Source organism: Bos grunniens, chromosome 19, assembly GCF_055505025.1.
Source record: "Bos grunniens cultivar Pamir isolate PY7600 chromosome 19, Bosgru_T2T1.0, whole genome shotgun sequence".
Taxonomy (NCBI): domain Eukaryota; kingdom Metazoa; phylum Chordata; class Mammalia; order Artiodactyla; family Bovidae; genus Bos; species Bos grunniens.
The window spans coordinates 18,349,446-18,367,167 of record NC_141183.1 but is presented as its reverse complement, the minus strand read 5'-3'; the positions used below and the strand labels follow the sequence as shown (position 1 = coordinate 18,367,167).

Sequence of the window (17,722 nt, the reverse complement as noted above, 5' to 3'; positions counted from 1 at the left end):
GTCAGAGTAGGAGAATTACAACATCCCTGGTGGTCCAGTGGTTAAGAGACCGCCTGCCAATGCAGGGACGTGGGTTCCATCCCAGGTCTGGGAAGATGCCATCGGGCAACTAAGCCTGGGGGCCACAACTACTGAGTCTGCGTGCTGTAGAGCCTGTGCTCGGCCACAAGAGCAGACAATGCAATGAGAAGCCTGTGTACCGCAACTAGAGTAGGCCCTGCTCTCCGCAACTAGAGAAAGCCCGAGCACAGCAATGAAGATCCAGAACGGCCAAAATAAATAATTAAATAATAACAATAACAAACAGGAGAATATTTTTTTTTAAAGTTAGACAACAAAGTAGGAGAATAGAACACATTCTATCGATTCATCTTGATTGGTAACTTTACAAGATGTTGATGTATGTATGGTATGAAGCCTTCATTTGTACTCTTGCCCCAGGCCTGCTGGCATCAGGGGTGGGCTTGGGTCAGTCCCACCCACCAGGCCAGAAGCTCCACCAGGGAGGCAGTGTGCGGTACCCCTGCCCCAGAGCACAGTGCCGGGCACAGAAAAGCAGATAATAAATATTGGCTGTGAGAAATGAGTGAGATAATCCAAGTAAGATGCTTGGCGTGGTGCAAATGTCAATAAATATTAGCTTCTGTTGTTTGAACGCATGAACGGGTGGGTGGGGGAAGGAGGCTGAGGCCCATAAACTGAGGTGGTTTGTGTCTGAGAAGGGAAGGGGGGCCGATGACGCCGGGGTCGGGTTCGCACTTCCTTTCCTGAGGTCAAGCCTGCCTTCCCCCTACCCTGCAGTCTTTCGCAGTTCTTCACAGCAAGGTGGGCACTAGGGAGGTACACGGGACAGCAAGGGCACTGAGAAGGGCTAGGATAACTCCTGCCAGTGCTATTATTCCTCCCCCCAGAGAAGAAGAGCTTCGGCAGACTCCCTCTTTGCCCTCAGGGACGTTCTCAGCAGAACCCACTAGCTTAGTTTCACTGCTTTACCCATAAGGCCGTGCTGTTGAGCGGGGGGTAGCTGAAAGGACTGATGGCACCTTCACAGGAAGCTGCGCTCTGGTGTGACAGAAGGCTGAGCTGGGGAGTCCAATCACCCACCAGACCCTGAAGTCACTTTGCCTCTGTAAGCCTCAGTTTCCTCATCTGTCAAATGGGATTGTGAGTAGAAATGGTGTGTGTCAAGTGGCAGGTGCAGGGTACACATTTAGTGACCAGGAAGAACCCTCGCACAGAGCACAAAATGGATCAAGGGAGGGCAGAGACCCAGAACTCCAACTGGGAAAGTGGATGAAAATGGTGCACAGCCAGCCAGTGGTTAAGCCTGGCAGGAGCTTCAGCCCAGAGGCCTGGGGAAAAGCAAGTTCAGCTGCCCACTGGATCGATCAGTCCTGTTTCCGCAGCAGGGAAGCTGTCACTTGCTGCTTCATGATGGCACAGTGCCACGCACAGGGCCGGGGACCCTCAGGGTCTCCGTGAAGGCCTCCACCAGGTGCAGGCCTGACGAAACCAGGAATGCCCCCGGCCACGTCCCCGGGGCATCAGCGGCTGTCCCAAAAAACTCGCCCCCACCCTGCATCCTCGCAGGTGCCCAGTAGGTAGCGCTGTGGTAAAGAACAGACCCCAATTAACCTCCGAACAGGCCAACTCGGGCGCGGGGCGGGGGGGGGGGGGGTGGTGTGGGGGGGGTAGGAACCCCCACAGTTTGAGAACTGCCCACAAGGGGTCACCATACCCTCAGAACCGAAGGGGTGCAGAACTCGCAGCCGCCTACGGTCTGAAGGGAGGGGAGGTCTCAGAGATAAACAGTCTAGCCAGAGATAAACAGTCTAGCTGCGTGGCCTCCAGCTGCCCATGCAGGACCACTGTCGCCGCCCCCACTCCCAGGTCCAGCAGCTGGGGTGGGGCTGGGGGCCCGCGGTCAGTGCGGCGGGAAGATGTCCGAGCACTGCTGTAGGATGAGCTCCACCACCTGATTCTGGAACACCATGGTCATGGGCATGCTGGCTTCCTCCGTCTCGGGCCGCAGCAGCGTGGGCCCGAAGACTATGGCCACGTTCTGCACTGACATGCGGTTCCGTTCTCCGTGCTCAATCACCCTGCAGCGGGGGTGGAGGGTTGGAATCAATGCCCAGAGCTGGGGGGAAAGGGGTCGGGTCCCCTCAGGCCCGCCTCCCCATTCCCGCGCAGCTCCCCGCGCTCACCGGCACAGGTGCTGGAAGAGCACCCGCAGCGTGTCGTGATTAGGGGCGGGCAGCGAGCGCACCAGGTCCCGCACACAGCGGAAACGCGTGGCCGGATCCTGTAGCTCTGGGTAAGGGTCGGGTCAGAGGGAGGAGAGAGGGGAAACAGAGGGGGCTGACTTCGGTATTTCGGGGGTCTGGTCACCACAGGAGCGTGCGTGAGGCAGCCCAGCCCCACCTGTACCCTATCCACCCCACCTCCCCCAGGCGCTCACTGATGGCCGCGAGGAACTGGCGGAAGTGTGAGAAGGGGAAGAGGGGCTCGGGCAGCTCTCGAAAGAAGAGCTTCAGGGCGCCGGTGATAACATGAACGTCCTCCCAGTGCCCGTCTTCCAGGTCCAGACGTTCATCTGCGGCGGGAGGTCGGGAGGCGGGGCGGGGGGCGGGGGAGGGGGGGGATACGGGGAAGGAAGAAGAGGTGGTCAGCTCGTTCCTTCAAGCGCCTGCAGGCCTGGGGCAGGGCCACGGGGCGGGCCTCACCGTGGTCCACCTTATAGCGCAGCTTCTGGATGGTGGCCAGGTTTCCACTGATGCGGTACAGACCGTCGATGTCCAGCCCTGGAGCGGAGGGAGGCGCTGACCCCGGGTTCAGTGGGCTGGCGCTAAAGCCCTTGCTCTGATTCCTGCTCGGAAGCTCTCCTTCTTTCCCCCTCGACCCAGAGCCCCACCCCCTCCCTGGAGGTCTCCGTCTGGGGTTCTGGAAGGAGGCCTTCAGGCTCCGGGAATGCCTGGCCCTGCGCGGTTACATACCCCGGGCCTCGACGGCGCGGATGCTCTGCTGCACAAAGCGCGGCACTGAGCTCTTCTCGCGCTCACACAGCTCGGCCAGCGGACAGCCGAACACCTGGTCTGGGGGAGAGGCTCGTCAGCGCCGCCTCGGCCCTGGGCCACTGGCGCCCCGCTCTTCGGGTCCCTCGGGTACCTTTGATGTAGCCCTTCTCCCGCAGCGACTGCAGCGTGGGCCGCCTCAGCAGGAACCTGAGGAGCTTCTGCCGGACCTTGCTGACGTCACCCTCCAGGCCTCCGGGCCCCGGGGTGGACGGTGCTGCCCAACGCCAAAGGGAACACGAGGGCTGGGTCAGTCGTTGGCACCATGGTTGAGCGGCCCTGCGGCCCCAGCCCGGTGGTCACCACTCCCCTTAAGGATGTCTGCCATCCGCCTCCACCCGCCTCACCCCGACCCAAGCACACCTGCACCAGGCCGTGGCTCATCCTCCTGCCAGCTTCCTAGGCGCTCACTGGACCTAAAGTCCACGCCGCTGTTCTCACTTTCCTCCTCGGGAGGCAGGTCTGCGGACTAGAATCACACAATCTCAGAAAGGCAGAGCTTGGGGCCAACTGGCTGGGGCCGGGGGGTGGGGTGGGGGGATTCTTCTGGGATGGGGTGAGGGACTGAAATGCCCTCCCAGCAGGCCTGGACTGAAGACCCCTTGGCAGAGAATTCTCTGTTCCCTTACCCAGGTCAACTCAGCTTTACTTCCATCAGGGAACCCCATTCACACCCCCTCTTAGCTACATGGAGCCCTCCAGGTGTTGGACAGGCATCCTGTTCTCCCCCACCTTTTCTCATCCTGACTGCCCCTACCCACCTCCTGGTTCCTGGTCCCCTTTCACCACCATTTTCCTTAGCTCTTCTGTACACACTCCACTAGGTCAGCATTTCGCAATACATGGCTCCCAGTTCAATTTTGCAGTGTGAGCTGGGACCAGAGCACTGCCAACCACCTCACCAGTATCACCTTTCTGGATCTGGATTCCTACCATTATTAATACAGCCAAGCAGGGCATCCAGTGTTGCCTATTTCCTTAATAGGGAATTAAGGATCAAAAAGCCCCAGGCTGTTTCCAGGTGAAGAACTGTCGGAGTGGGCCTGCCCCATCTCTACTTATGCAATTGATATATTGAACTTAAAAAAATGGTAGACCCATCAATTCAGTCCTTTTAAATGATATCTTCTGGTTTCAGCCTTTCTTTCCAGCCTGAGGTTGTTTACCAGAGTATTTACTTTTCTCCTGTCTCAGTGTGGAATGGGTCACTACTCTAGGATATGTTCACCTGGACAGGTGTCCCGTAGGGCCAACCCCAGGGGCTGGATTCACTTACTTAAGAAAAGCTGTTTCTTCAGCAGCCCATCTGCATCTGCAGAGAGGACTACTTACCTACCAGTGTCATGGAGCTCCCAGTACCCAAGTGGAGGGCCTCACCCACAGTGGGCACAGCTGCCCTGCATAATGGCTGGCAAACCCCTCCCCACCAGCCCTGGCAGCCCCCAGCTCTGCATACCATCTCCTGGATGCCCTGGGTGATGGCACTGTGCCAGGTGCTGATGATGGCCTCCGAGTCATGCTGGATCAGGTATTCTGAGCCATCTCGGCTCCGAAGCTGGTGGGACACAAGTCACTCAGTCATCTCTGGTTCCCTGGGTCTGCCCCAGGGCCAAGCCCCAAGGGGGATACAGGGGTAGAGGTGATCTATTGCTGTCTCCAGGAACTCAAAGACTAATAGAGCCAGGGCCTCTCCCCAAGCCAAGGTATTCCACCTCTTTAAAGAAGTAGGTAACAGCATCTCTGTGTTACAGATGGGCAAACTGAGGCTCAGTGAGTTTAAGCAACTTCCTTGAGGACACACAGCTAGTGACTGATGGAGCGAGGATCTGCGTGCAGCAGAACTGCATGGCTTAGCCATCTGGTGTGCCTTCCCTTACCCCATCCTGCCTCCCCATGGGAGGCCTACCCAGAGCACCAGCCAGCAAAAAATCAATGAAAGGAACTCCATGTGGGAGGCCCCAAAGCCACTATTCTACACTACTGAGTTGCAAGCAGATATTAACAGCCTGGGTTCTTTATCAGTTGACTGCTGTTTCTATAACGAAGTCTACAAAAAACAAGGCTAACTTGGATGGATCTCTCCTCGGCCTCTGGCTCTGAGAACCAAGCCTTCAAGGTGGATGGGAATGGTTGGTGGCTGCAGCTCATACAAGCCCTGCCTTTGGGTCCTGTGAGAGAGTCAGAGTCAGCAAAAACTGTCTGAGGGTCTTCCCTGGTGGTCCAGCTAAGAATCTGCCTTGCAATGCAGCAGACACTAGTTGGATCCCTGGTCTGGGTACTAAGATCCCCCATGCAGCAGAGCAACTAAGCCCATGCACCCCAAGTAGAGAGTCCATGCTCCTCAATGAAAGATCTGATATGACACAACGAAGAACCTGTGTGCTGTAACTAAGACTCGACACAGCTGAATAAATAAATAAATAGATAAAACTGTCTCAGACAGGTTATAGCTTCCAGACTTAGCGCAGTGCTTTGGCTGTCTAATTATTTAACTTAGACTTGAATGGGGAGCAGGCAATGGCAATCCACTCCAATGTTCTTGCCTGGAGAATCCCAGGGACAGGGGAGCCTGGTGGGCTGCCGTCTATTGGGTCGCACAGAGTTGGACACGACTGAAGCGACTTAGCAGCAGCAGCAGCAGCAGACTTTAATGGAATTTAAAATGCTTTCAAAGGCAAAACAAAACAAACCTGCATGTTCTACTCCATCCTCCTCCCTGCAAAGACCAGAGAACCTTCAGTGGGCAGAGAGTGCAACCTCATTCTAATCTAAACTGAGAGGGGCCCTATCTGTTATTTCAGAGAACAAATGGCCTAACAATGCTTCTAAAACAATTGCCATTCTTTTCGGCAGCTGTCTCAAAAGCGGTAATCAGTTCAAATTCGAGTTTCACATGGAAGGCAAATCTGTCTAGTTATGTATCTATATATTGTACAAGACGCATTCTGCTGACTGCACAGGCAGGCAGAACTCAAGCCAGCTATTGTCAGGGGCCACCAGGACAACTAGGAAGACTGGCCATCCTCGATGATACAGTATTTAGGGCGGTCTCCTAAAAAAGGGCTTCCCAGGAGGCACTAGTGGTAAAGAATCTGCCTGTTAATGCAAATGAGATGAAAGAGTTCTATATCTGGGTCGGGAAGATCCCGTGGAGGAAGACACGGGAACCCAGCCCAGTATTCTTGCCTGAAGAATCCCATGGACAGAGAAGCCTGATAGGCTACAGTCCATAGGATTGAAAAGAGTTGGGCACGACTGAAGTGACTTAGCATGCATGCATGCTTGAGAAAAATCTGAAGTTGCCTACTGGTGGCAGGCTTCCCTGATAGCTCAGTTGGTAAAGAATCTGCCTGCAATGCAGGAGACCCTGGTTCAATTCCTGGATTGGGAAGATTCCCCTGGAGAAGGGTTAGGCTACCCACTCCAGTATTCTTGGGCTTCCCTTGTGGCTCAGCTGGTAGAGAATCCACCTGCAATAAGGGAGACCTGGGTTCGATCCCTGGGTTGGGAAGATCCCCTGGAGAAGGGAAAGGCTACCCACTCCAGTATTCTGGCCTAGAGAATTCCATGGACTGTATACCCATGGGGTCACAAAGAGTCAGACACAACTGAATGACTTTCACTTTCACTTTTTTTCCACCCCAGTGGAGGGAAGATGACTGCCAGCCAGTGGGAAGCGGGGGACTCCAGGATTTCCATTCCAGACTGTCAGCCTTCCTGTCAGCTTGAGGCGCTTCCAACAGCACCATCTGCCTTCTGGTCTTTGCCAGAAAAGACAACTCAGAAATGTCTACTCTGAAACTTTCATCAAAAACCCAGTCAGAGAGGTGACATTCAGAGAGTACTGTTTGAAGACTTTCCCTCCAGTTCAAATATGATGTCCCTCCTCAATCTGATGTTCACAACAGACAAAGCTAGTCGATCATAGAGCTCTACTCGGTGGAGCCTGGGGAAGCCTCCAGACCTACTGATCAGAGCTCAGGAGATACAACTGGTTTCCAGCTCTGCTCTGTGGATTGTTGTTGTTTAGTTCCTAAGTCATGTCATACCCCATGGACTGTAGTCTGCCAGGATCCTCTGTCCATGGAATTCTCCAGGCAAGAATACTGGAGTGGGTAGCCATGCCCTCCTCCAGGGGATCTTCCTGACTCAGGGATCGAACCCACGCCTCCCGCATTGGCAGGCAGATTCTTTGCCACTGAGCCATCAGGGAAGCCCCTGCTCTGTGGATACTCTGGTTCTAAAACTGAGTGAAGGTGGGTGAACCATCATTAAACAACACACTCAAGCTCCTTGCAGAATTGCTTTTTCTGAGCTGAAATGGAAGGTCATGCATTTTTTGGCTTTCAGCAAATGTTACCTGAAGCAACCCGAAGAGTCCCTTACTAAACTAGAAGAGCTGCACACTAAAAATTTCTTCTAGAGCCAAGGGTTAGGAAAATGCTTTGATTTCCCTCAAAATCTAGAATGGTTTTCCCCTCACTCCCCTGACCCAATAATGAGAGCCATGTTTCACTTTGGCTGCCAGGAAACCAGGAGCTGACTTATTTCAGCAACAGTAACCTTAGTATCTGTACATCCCCTGTTTCCTAATCCCACTCCACACTGCCCTCTTCCTCTAACTTGTTTTTCCTGCTCCTGGCTTTTCAGTAGCTTTTACCACCTCACCTATATGCATTTTCATTGTGAGCTGCCTCAAAACACTTGGAGAGTGAGGTGAGAGTGCTTGCCTATTTAATTTCTCAGTCATGTCTGACTCTTTGCCTCCCCATGGACTGTAGCCCACCAGGCTCCTCTGTCCCTGGAATTTTCCAGGCAAGAATACTGGAGTGGGTTGCCACTTCCTGTTCTAGGGGATCTTCCCAATCCAGGGATCGAATCCACATTTCTTACGTCTCCTGCATTGGCAGGCAGATTCTTTACCACTGTGCCACCTGGAGAAGCCCAGGTGAGGATAAGAGTAGTTTAAAAACAAGACAACACATGGACAGTGAAGGGTGTGGCCTGAGAGGCAATTGCCTGGGCCCCATCTGGCCTCTCTTCCTGAGGGGGAGCCTGAGAAATGTGTCCACTGCCCTGCCCTGGTTTATTCACTTCCGATTGGAAGCTGGGCTCTAACCAGCCAGAGGAGGTGTCTCAGCCTATCAGTTTGAGTAGGGGGGACCCAGCATCTCCTGTCTGTCTCAGGCCAAAGCAGTGGGATGAGGAGTGCCCTTCCAGACATGACAGTGTTATTCCCCAGGGACCTCTACTCGGGGACAAAGGGCTCCAGGGAGCTCTGCTCCTGGAGAAGGAGCTGCAGAATCCTGATGCCAGAAAACACTGTGGACAGATTCCCAAGGTGGGGACAGCTTTGGTTTTGAGGCCCGAGAATTCCAGCCTTAGCTCTGCCAGGGTCCCCCTGCTCAGGGGGGACCTGCTTAGTGAGGACCCTAAGCCATCAGTAGACTCCCTCTCCTCCTCCTCACCCCCACCACTCACCTCCAGCACATTCTTCTTGCTGGATTTGTCTTTGGGGGCCCAGGTGAGAGAGGCCCCCTTCAGGTCCACTGTGAATTCAGGGGTGGAGAGCTTGGAAGGCTGCCTCTGCGAAGGGAAAAAGGGTTGGGTTTCAGGACGCCTGCAGCTCAGCTCCGGCCTGTCACAGCATCCTGGCTCCAATCCACCAGGCTCCCTTGGCTCTAGGCACAATGAGGGTCATGGCTCTGGAGGCAAGAGACCCAAGAGTTCCTAGAACCATGGAGCCTGGGGGCTGGCTGGTTGTTTGCTATCTGCCCACCTAGGAGAGGAAAGGAAAAAGGAGTGTAGTCCCATCTCTGCGAGCAGGTGTATCTGGTTTCCAGTCTCCCTGCCCACCAGGCTGGAGCTGTCCATCCTCAAGGACTGGTTCCCACACCCGACGTGACTGGACATGCTTGTCCTGGGGTGATCTGCTCTCATTGCCCCTGCCAAGGCCCAGCTCCCTGGACCCTCACATTCCATGGTCTCAGACCTAGCCTTCGGCAAACTTGATTAAGCAGAGCCCCTCGGGAGTCAGAGCAGATGGGGTGGCCCCTGCCCTGGAGGTCCGGGCCTTACCAAGCCACCGGCAGCTGAGTTTTTCGAATCTTTGAAGAAAGTCAGGATTCCACCCTCCAGCACTGTCCAGGAGGCACTCCAATGCTTCTTCCTGGGTAGGGGCAGTGGTGGCAGGGCTTGGGTTGGTCCTGGGTTGAGGCGCCCCCCTTCCACCCTCAGGATCAGGGCACAGAGTTTAAGAACACAGCTTGGGGCACCCAGTCATGAGAGGTGGACTCCCAGGGCTAACACCTGGCAGTCAAGGGGCCTTGGGCAAGTCATCTCTCTGTGCCTCAGGGTCCTCGCAGGACCTCATAAAGGGTTAATAAGAGTTTGGCATATAGGAGGTGCTCAGTGAACATCATCATTAAGGCCCACCGCGGGGTCTGGAGGCAGCTGAGCTCTCACCGGAGCCGCTTTCCTTTGTCCACTATCTTGGTGCGATGGAGCACGCCTGCCTTGTCCAGAGTCTTGATCTTAAGAAAAAGAGGGCGAAGGAGGAGGTAGTTAAGGGGAGAGCCACTCTCCCTCTCAGCCAGCAGCTCCTCACAGGTCGGGTCTGAGTCTCCACTGAACCCTCTTTGCTGGCACCTGGCCAGTGGTGGGGGGTGCCTGCTTCCACAGAAGCCGCAGCAGCAGGAGAGACATCCTACCAGCCCCCAGCCTGTCCAGCTCTGAGTCTGGGATAACCCAGAACCCAGGTTCCTTTAGCCCAGGGTAGTGCTTGGGCCTATGGTGATGTGCCTCCAGACCTAATCGCAGAACCTCCAGAAACACCCCAATTTTTCTGTGGGGTCCTGCCAGGTCCTACATGCCCCCTCCCTTACCTTCTCCTCTGGGGGGGTGGCCTGGGCTGGGGTCTCACTGTTCTGGTTGGATTTGTGGCTGTTTCGAGGGGCAGGGACAGGGACTGGGACCTGGAAAGAAAGACACTGTCATATTGAGCCCCCTCCTCTCTCCCAGGCACTCTCCTTTCCCCAGTTGGTTACCTGGGGCAGGGCCCACTGAACGGAGGCGTCATCTGGATTGTAGAAGTAAGTCTTCCCATGTTGGTTCTCCAGCCTCACCCACTGTGGGGAAAGGGATGGTCAGGCCGCTTAGTTCACAGGATAGGGGAACAAAAGTTTCCCTCCAGAGCCCAACACCGCCCCAAGGAGTCTTGGGCTGGCATGGAACCCGTGCGGGAACTTCGGTATAGAGTGGTAAGGGAAGCGACCCCACGACAGTCTGCACCCATCTGCCCGCTGCCCCTACCTGTTCTTCGGTGATGTTGTTGGTGTATACCGTCTGCCCATCTGGGCTCACATGGCAAGACCAGCCTGGGGGTGTGACAAAGGGAGAGGCGGGGCCAGGCTCACTGAAGGAGCCCACGGGGGAATAGTCTTCCTCTGGGTAACTGGTCAGCAAATCAGGGTAGTCCGTCTCAGGGGTGGGGGGCTGCAGGGAGCAGAAGAGCCAGAAATTCTCAGAGCCAGAATTTCTGGCGCCCCGCCCTTTCGGCCCAGGCGACGCCCCCCACCCTAGTTCTCCCGAGCTGAGAGGGACGGGGTCAAAGGCGCTCAGTGATAGCCCCACCCACCAAGGCCCCTCCCTCTCAGTCCCCAGGGCTGTGCGGGGGCAGGAGGCGGGGTCAGAGGCCCTGAAAGTCAGCCCCGCCCATCCTGACAAGGTCCCGCCCACTTCGAGCGAGGCCCCGCCCCTCACCCTCTGGTTGCTGGGGCCCAGGCCCGGCTGCATCTCCTGCTCGTCCTCCAGCTGGTCCTCTAACTCGTCCTCCCAAGCCGTCTCTCCCGTCAGCGAGTTGTAGAAGAACACCCTGTGGCTCTCCTCATCCCAGTACTGGCCCCACTCGGTCTCGAGGCTCTCGTGGCTGCCCACCGAGGCCGGGGACGTGGCCGGGCTGGCGGCGCCCTCAGTAGCCTCGAAGGGCGACTCCCAGGTGGTCACGCCCGTGTCCGGGTTGTAGTAGTAGGGGCGTCCGGTGCCCGCGTCCGTGTGTGTCTCCCACACCGAGTCTCCCGCACCGCGAGGGGCCGCGGAAGCGCGGGGCAATGTGGCCGGAGGCTGCCTCTCTACGTTCACGTACACGGGCTCCGGGGGCTCGTCCACCTGCTCGAGGAGGAAGGAGACGTGACCTTCGGGGCTGCTCAGCGGTCACATTGTCCCCACTCGCACACTCGCCACTCGGCAACTTTCAGCAAGTCTCAGCACCTCTCGGCCTCGGTTCCCCCAAATGCAAAATGTGTGCCTTGCCCTCGCTCCGGAAATCGTAGTGAAGAGAGAATGAGGACTTGTTCTGGAAAGTGCTTTGTAAAATATGAAGTGCCCCAGAAGCGTGGGGCAGCTACATTAATTATTAACAATAGTAAAATACTAACAGCTAAATTCTCCCAGCTGCACACTCACAGGTGTGAGTCAAAGACTGCAGGAACAGAGAAATGGCCTCAGGATACTTGAGGGCGGGGCCCTGCTGCCTTCTACAACCCCCACCAAGAACACCCAGCCCTCCCTCCTCCTTCTCCAAAAAAGCTCCGGAACTGGAACCCACACTGCCTCTGGTTTTGGATTTGGAGCTGACACTTCCCCAGTACAGGAATTGCAGACCTCAGAATCCATTCCAGACGAGAGAAAGAGAAGGAAGGGCCAAAAAAAAAGGGTATGCGTCTCTCCCCACCCCACCAAAGCAAAGTGAAGTGGGAGAGACAGGCGGGGTCAAGAGCCAGATCCGCCCACTTTGGCTAGGCACGCCCCCCCGCGCCCACCTCGCCCGGCAACCCTTACCCTCTGCAGGGTCCAGTTACACAGAGTATAAACCTGGTCATGCTTGACGGCTTCAGGGCGCCCTGCTGCCTGCTGGGCAAAGTCTAGGCCCTTACCAGGGCACCAGAGGCCGTCCATCACCGGACTGTCTTCCCCCCTATATTTCCTGCCACTCCTGGCCCTTACCTTGAACTTTAAGCTCCAGCAGCACCCAGTTGCTACAGGCCCCCACCCTCTCTGCTGTGTCTGCTACAGACCTCAGCTCATTCACACCCTGAACCTCTCCCTACCCCCTTTCTCACCTGGCTGACTCCTATTCCTCCTTTAGGACTCAGCTCAGGTGTCAGGTTTAAGATCTTTCCTGAGATTTCTCCTGTGTGACCACCACACCCAGCCTAGTACCCATTAGAAAGAAAAATAATGACACTATCAAACTCCAGACAGCAGAATAGCATGAGATTAATACTGTGTTCTAAGAATGCCTAATGTTATAAGGGAAAAGCATATTTCAAAATGGTAAACTCAGGGACTTCCCTGGTGGTCTAGTGATTAAGAATCCACCTTCTCACGCAGGGAACAAAGATTTGAACCCTGTTCAGGGAACTAAGATCCCGCATGCCAACGGGCAACTAAGCCCATGTGCCACAACTACTGTGCTCAAGGGCTTTAAAGCCCATGAGCCCCAACTAGAGAGAAGCCTGTGCACCCACATGCCATAATGGAGATGCTGTGTCCTTGCTGCAACTAAGACCCGATGCAGACAAATTTAAAAAAAAAAATTTTTTTTAATAGTAAACTTAGCACAATTTCCATTTTGTATTTTTAAAGTAACTCTCCAAAATGTTAACAGAGGTTATCTCTGGGTTGTGTAATTATAGGAACTGGGTTTGGTTTTGTTTCATTTTTTCTTTTTTGCAGCAACAATTTTTTTTTTTTTGGACAATAAATCTCTTTAAAACAACAAATCATAGAAGTTCCTCCATTTCTGTAACACCTTCATTCAGCTATAAACTACTCAAGAGGGGAAGTGCATCCTGCTCAATGCAACCTCACTGGGCCTGCAAAAGCATCCATTTGGCCAGCAAAGATCTGCCTGCTCTGTGCCAGGCACAGGTCTGGGCACTGGGAATGCAGCCGTGGACAATCAGACACAAATCTGCCCTGGTGGGGCTGCTACACTAGTGCACACGCGTGTGAATGGTGTGTGGGGTGGGGAAGGAACCCAGCAGAGTGGTAAGGAAATGCACTGCACCTCGGTGATGACTGCTGCTGACAAGAAAGCAAAAATAGAAGGGGGTGTTACCAGTTTAGATGGTGTGACGGGCCCCAGGCCTGGAGGTGGCAAGAAGACTTGAGCATTCCTCCCAGTCCACTCTGCTCCCTCGCCCCACGAACTCCTGTCTGGCTGAAATGGGACCTTCCAAACCACTTCTTTTTTCTCTGTCCACAACAGCTCTCCTGTGGCATCCTGTATTCCAACCACACCAGCCTGCTGACCCTCCCCCAGACACAAAAGGCATCTTCTTAACCAGTGTTCCCCCCGCCACCCCTGACCTGTGCCTTTGCTCCAGATGTTCCCACACTCTGGAACCTGCCCCCCGCCCCCACCCCACCCCCACCCCCGCATTTCAATTCCCTGTCTGTCCAAGTCCTGATCCTCTGCTGGTGCTCAGCTCCCAAGTCTCACCTGGGGGAAGCGTGTTCCCTCCGGTGAGAAGTCTAACCAGCTGGCACTCTGGTTAGTCATTCCGTTGGGCCCAATGGCATTCTGCCTTGGTGGTCCGTTCATCGTCCACCCATCTGTCTACCTTCTCTGTCCCCTCAAAGGCAAGAGATTCTTGAGATCTAGACCCAGGATGATGTAACTGACCACAGCTGACCACCCAGCAGACAGTCCAATGCCCCGAGGCACACAGCCAATCCACCAGAAACACTCACTGCTTGAGTGAAAGTGATAGTCGCTCTTTGTGATCCCATGGACTGTAGCCCACCGGGCTCCTCTGACTGTGCGATTCCCCAGGCAAGCATACTGGAATGGGTTGCCATTCCCTTCTCCAGGGGATATTTCCCGACCCAAGGATTGAACCTAGGTCTCCTGCATTACAGGCAGATTCTTTACAGTCTAAGCCACCAGGAAATGCAAGTCAATTCCATGCCAAACTTAGCAACAAACAAAAACCAAGCATACCTAGAACTTACGTGCCGAAACTAGAGAGTCTGTGAGCTGCAACGAAAGATCCTGCATGCTGCAACTAAGACCTGACACAGCTAAATAAATATTTAAAAAAAAAAAAAAAAAGAAACCCAAACACACCTGACACTACAGGAGAGACTGGGTTTAGCTCTGAGCAAGAACTTCCTGAAAATGAGCATTCAGGCACAGAAACCAGGAAAATCCTTGGGAGGGCAGGATGGAGGCAGTAGGTGGAGGCAGGTGGATAATCAGACATACCTCCTCCCCACCCCAGCTGGACCCACTGAGGCAGTGACCTTGCTTGTCCCTGGGACAGGAGCTGGAAGGGAACCAATGAAGGAGACAGGCTTTTGGACGTGGGGATTTCCACATGGCCAGGCTGCTGGCCTTGGCTGAGTCCATGGGGAGTTCCAGGCTGGTTGGGCTGATGGGAATCTTGTACAAGGAACATCCCCAGCTGGTACAGAGGAGATTTGGGAGGTAGACACTTAGCCCCTGCCCCCCCCCACCCATGTGACAGGGCTGTCAGCAGGAAGAGAAGACACAGAATTACACCGTGGGGCTCCAGACTACAATCAGAGGCCACACGGGGGCCAGGTAATGCCCCTTAGAGGGAAGTGCAGTCTAAGGATTGGCGCTGCCCCAGAGACACAGGCTGCCTGGGCAGGTTGTGAGGGGCCTTCTTGTGAGGTAGGTGAGTGGAGTTCAACCCCTGCTAGGGTTGCCGCAGCCCTGCAGAAAGAGCTGGACTGAAGTAGCCCTGAGGCCCCTTCAAACTCTAGAACTCTCTGTACAGCGCCCACAGTGCTACTAATAAAACAGAGGTGGCTTCCTCTCCTGGCACAGTCTCAACCAGGTGCAGACTGGCTCTTGGAAGCCAGGCAGAACCAAGCTCTCCAGGCCCTCAGGCCTTCCAGGGGGGAGCTCGGCCAGACTGGAGCAGGGCTGCCTCCCCACCCCCAACTCCTGGAGGCCCAGGCCAGATACAGACACAGCCCGTCCACAGGGCCTGCCTGGGGCACCAGGGGCTCTGGGGGCCCACACCCCAGGCAGGTGAGAGACACAGGGGACGCTGAATGGAAAAGAAGAAGTGGTCTCCCACCTCAGAACCAAGAACAGAGCCAAGAGGGCCCGGCTATCACCGCATGCAGCTACCCAGTTCCCCCAGCCCTCCAGCTGCTCTCATCACCAGTCTCCTCCCTTTGCCCACAAGCAGGTGACAGGCTTGCCCCTTTCTCCACGCCCCCGACCCCGTTCACCATCCCCAAGCGGATCACTGCCTCTCAGCATCCCTATGCCACCCCTGGGGAGACAAGTGGGGCCTCGGAGAAGGAAAGAGGAGAGAAGGGAGGAGTCCCAACCTCCGTGAGGCTCCCAGCTCCTGACTCTGCTCCCTGAGCTCGACAGGCAGCCCCTGGACCACACAGGCCCCTCTGCCATCCCCATCAGAGGCTGAGCTCACCCCCAGTGCCAGGGTCCCCTACCTGTCCCCGCAGGTCCCGACTCTGCCTCTTGGTCAGTTTGGCGGTGATGTCCACCATCCTGTCCCCTCTGAGCTGCTGGGATGCAGCCCTGGGAAGGCTTTGTGGGTGGAGTTAAGGGGCACAACCCCAGGACTGGCACAGGGCAACAGGGAAACAAGAAGTTGCCTTGAGATGGCGGGAGGCTGAGCCTCCAGCCCATTTCCTGTCAGGGCTGCGGAAGTGCTGCCTGAGACAGAGGCTGCCTGAGACAGGGTGGGGGTGCCTCCGGTCAGGGGTATTTTTATGTCCAGGGAAACCACAGACCACCCCACTCAGCGCTCTGATTACCAGTGAGTTTTGAATCCCAGGCCCAGACACAGGCATGGGGCAGGCTTCATGGAGGATGGCATTAGGCCCGCTGGTGGGGGAAGGGTGGGCTGCACAGATGGGGGCTGCTAGAGGGGGCAGCTGGAGCCTGAGCTGCAGGAGACTGGACAATGAATGGCCATCGACTCCCCTAACGCCCAGGGAGGATGTGATGGAAAAGAGGAAGCTTGTATGTGGAGGGGCGGGGGGGCGGGGGAGATAATCTCAAAGAGGAAGGGGTTTGGGCAGATATGGTCTCAGAGGGAGCTGGGTCCAGATCCCTCCAGCCACGTGGAAGACCAGAGGGGTTCTGACCACATCGCCATCTACTCGCCTGATGGCCTGGGTCTGCCTCCTGCAACTTTAGTCACCAGACGCATGTGTCCACCCCCACCGGTGTGCCCACACACGTGCACAAGTATGCCCAGGCCCCTTCCCCACTCTCCATAGACCAGAGAAAGGGGGCATGGACTAGCTCTCCCATCCTACCATGAGAGCTTCCTTCTAGCCTCTTGTCTCTTCACCCCTCAGCAGGTGGGTGCTCACAGAGCACCTGTCCTGGGTGAGAAACTGTGGTCTGTCCTCCAAGCCCTTGGGTCCATCTTTCTTCATTAACCCCCTCAGAGGTGTTCCCTCCTCAGCCCCAAGTGCCCACCACCCGCCAGCCCGAAGGCACTCCGGCAGTGGCTAAACAGGAAGCTCTGACCTTTACCCTTCCAGTAGGATCCCAGGGCCCTCATCTCACGTACCAGTCATCCTCTAGCCCAGAGCCCTGACTCTCCTTCCTCCCTGGCCCACATCCCCCGGGCTGTCCTCCCCTGCACCCACTGTGGGCTCAGCATGGGGACACCCAAGTAGAGCCAGGCCTGGCATGGATTCAGGGTGTGGGACACTTAGGGAGACCCCATCCAGAGCAAGTCTGGGGCCTGTGCCCTACTCTGCCCTCAGAGTTCCAGTACCATCTCTCTACCATCCCCTGTGCCCCAACCTAGAAGCCAGTGGCCCAGAGACACACTAATCCCCCCCGAGAGACCTGGAGTTCTCACACTTATAACACATATGACACGTCACTTTGTCTCCACCTGGAGGGCCAGGGGACACACACACACACACACACACACAGCCACCTAGAGAGGTGCAGTCAAGCCGGAAGACAGATGGGAAGAGCCACTGTAAATTCCAAGGCAGCTGAGCTACTAGGGAGGAGCTGGGGTGGGGAAGGGACAGAGGAGGACTGGGGTGGGAACCCAGGCCCTCGGCACTGCCCTGCAGGTGCAACTGGGGAGCAGCGTCTGCTTGCAGCAGAAACCAGGAGCGACAGGGTCTCCCCGAGGCAGAGGCCAGGAGTGACAGTGGCCGGAGGGGACTGGGACCACAGGAAAGGCAGCCAGCACCCCGCCCGCTGCCCCTCCTCTGTAAGAGGCCTGGCTCCCACACCTGAGCTCTCCCCCTGGGCTCTGGCCCCACCCTTCAGGGATGGAGCCAACCCCACACAGATCCGGCCAGTCTGGGTTACCGAGGAGGCTGCCCCTCCCCCAGTGAGAGGAGGTGGGGACCACGGCAGCTCCCCCGCAGGGTCCTCCTCGCTCACCACACCCTCATGCCTCCAGAGGCACACGCTGGGGGAGGAACAGAAGAAGCCAGCAGCACCTCACCCAACTTCCCAAAACCCTCACTGAAGTGTCAGGAGCAGGTGCCACCAGAAAATCCCTTCTGCTCTCTGGAGCCAGAAGCAAGGGAAATGCCTGCAGACCAGTGACTTAGCCCAGGGACTGGCGAGAAGGGCTGGATGGAGGAGGGGGGACAGG

General features: G+C 56.0%; 1 protein-coding gene across 8 annotated transcripts in view; it reads right to left on the bottom strand.

Moving 5' to 3' along the window:
- Positions 1 to 302: 302 nt before the first annotated feature.
- Positions 303 to 17,722, bottom strand: part of ARHGAP27 (Rho GTPase activating protein 27) — a 36,213-nt gene continuing 18,793 nt past the window's right edge. For 2 of the 8 annotated variants that reach the window (XM_086357225.1, XM_086357227.1), the window contains exons 4-18: positions 10,836 to 11,240; positions 10,386 to 10,568; positions 10,121 to 10,201; positions 9,959 to 10,048; positions 9,540 to 9,607; positions 9,153 to 9,243; positions 8,556 to 8,660; positions 4,531 to 4,629; positions 3,438 to 3,543; positions 3,169 to 3,291; positions 2,997 to 3,095; positions 2,727 to 2,804; positions 2,462 to 2,596; positions 2,208 to 2,313; positions 303 to 2,102 (exon numbers count right to left, since the gene is read on the bottom strand). In XM_086357225.1, the coding sequence (XP_086213351.1) occupies positions 1,925 to 2,102; positions 2,208 to 2,313; positions 2,462 to 2,596; positions 2,727 to 2,804; positions 2,997 to 3,095; positions 3,169 to 3,291; positions 3,438 to 3,543; positions 4,531 to 4,629; positions 8,556 to 8,660; positions 9,153 to 9,243; positions 9,540 to 9,607; positions 9,959 to 10,048; positions 10,121 to 10,201; positions 10,386 to 10,568; positions 10,836 to 11,240 (1,947 nt within the window). In that variant the 3' untranslated portion in view covers positions 303 to 1,924. Of the gene's footprint in view, positions 2,103 to 2,207; positions 2,314 to 2,461; positions 2,597 to 2,726; positions 2,805 to 2,996; positions 3,096 to 3,168; positions 3,292 to 3,437; positions 3,544 to 4,530; positions 4,630 to 8,555; positions 8,661 to 9,152; positions 9,244 to 9,539; positions 9,608 to 9,958; positions 10,049 to 10,120; positions 10,202 to 10,385; positions 10,569 to 10,835; positions 11,244 to 15,569; positions 15,777 to 17,722 lie in introns of those variants that run through there. The other 6 variants (XM_086357224.1, XM_086357226.1, XM_086357229.1 and 3 more) reach the window with 5 other exon arrangements.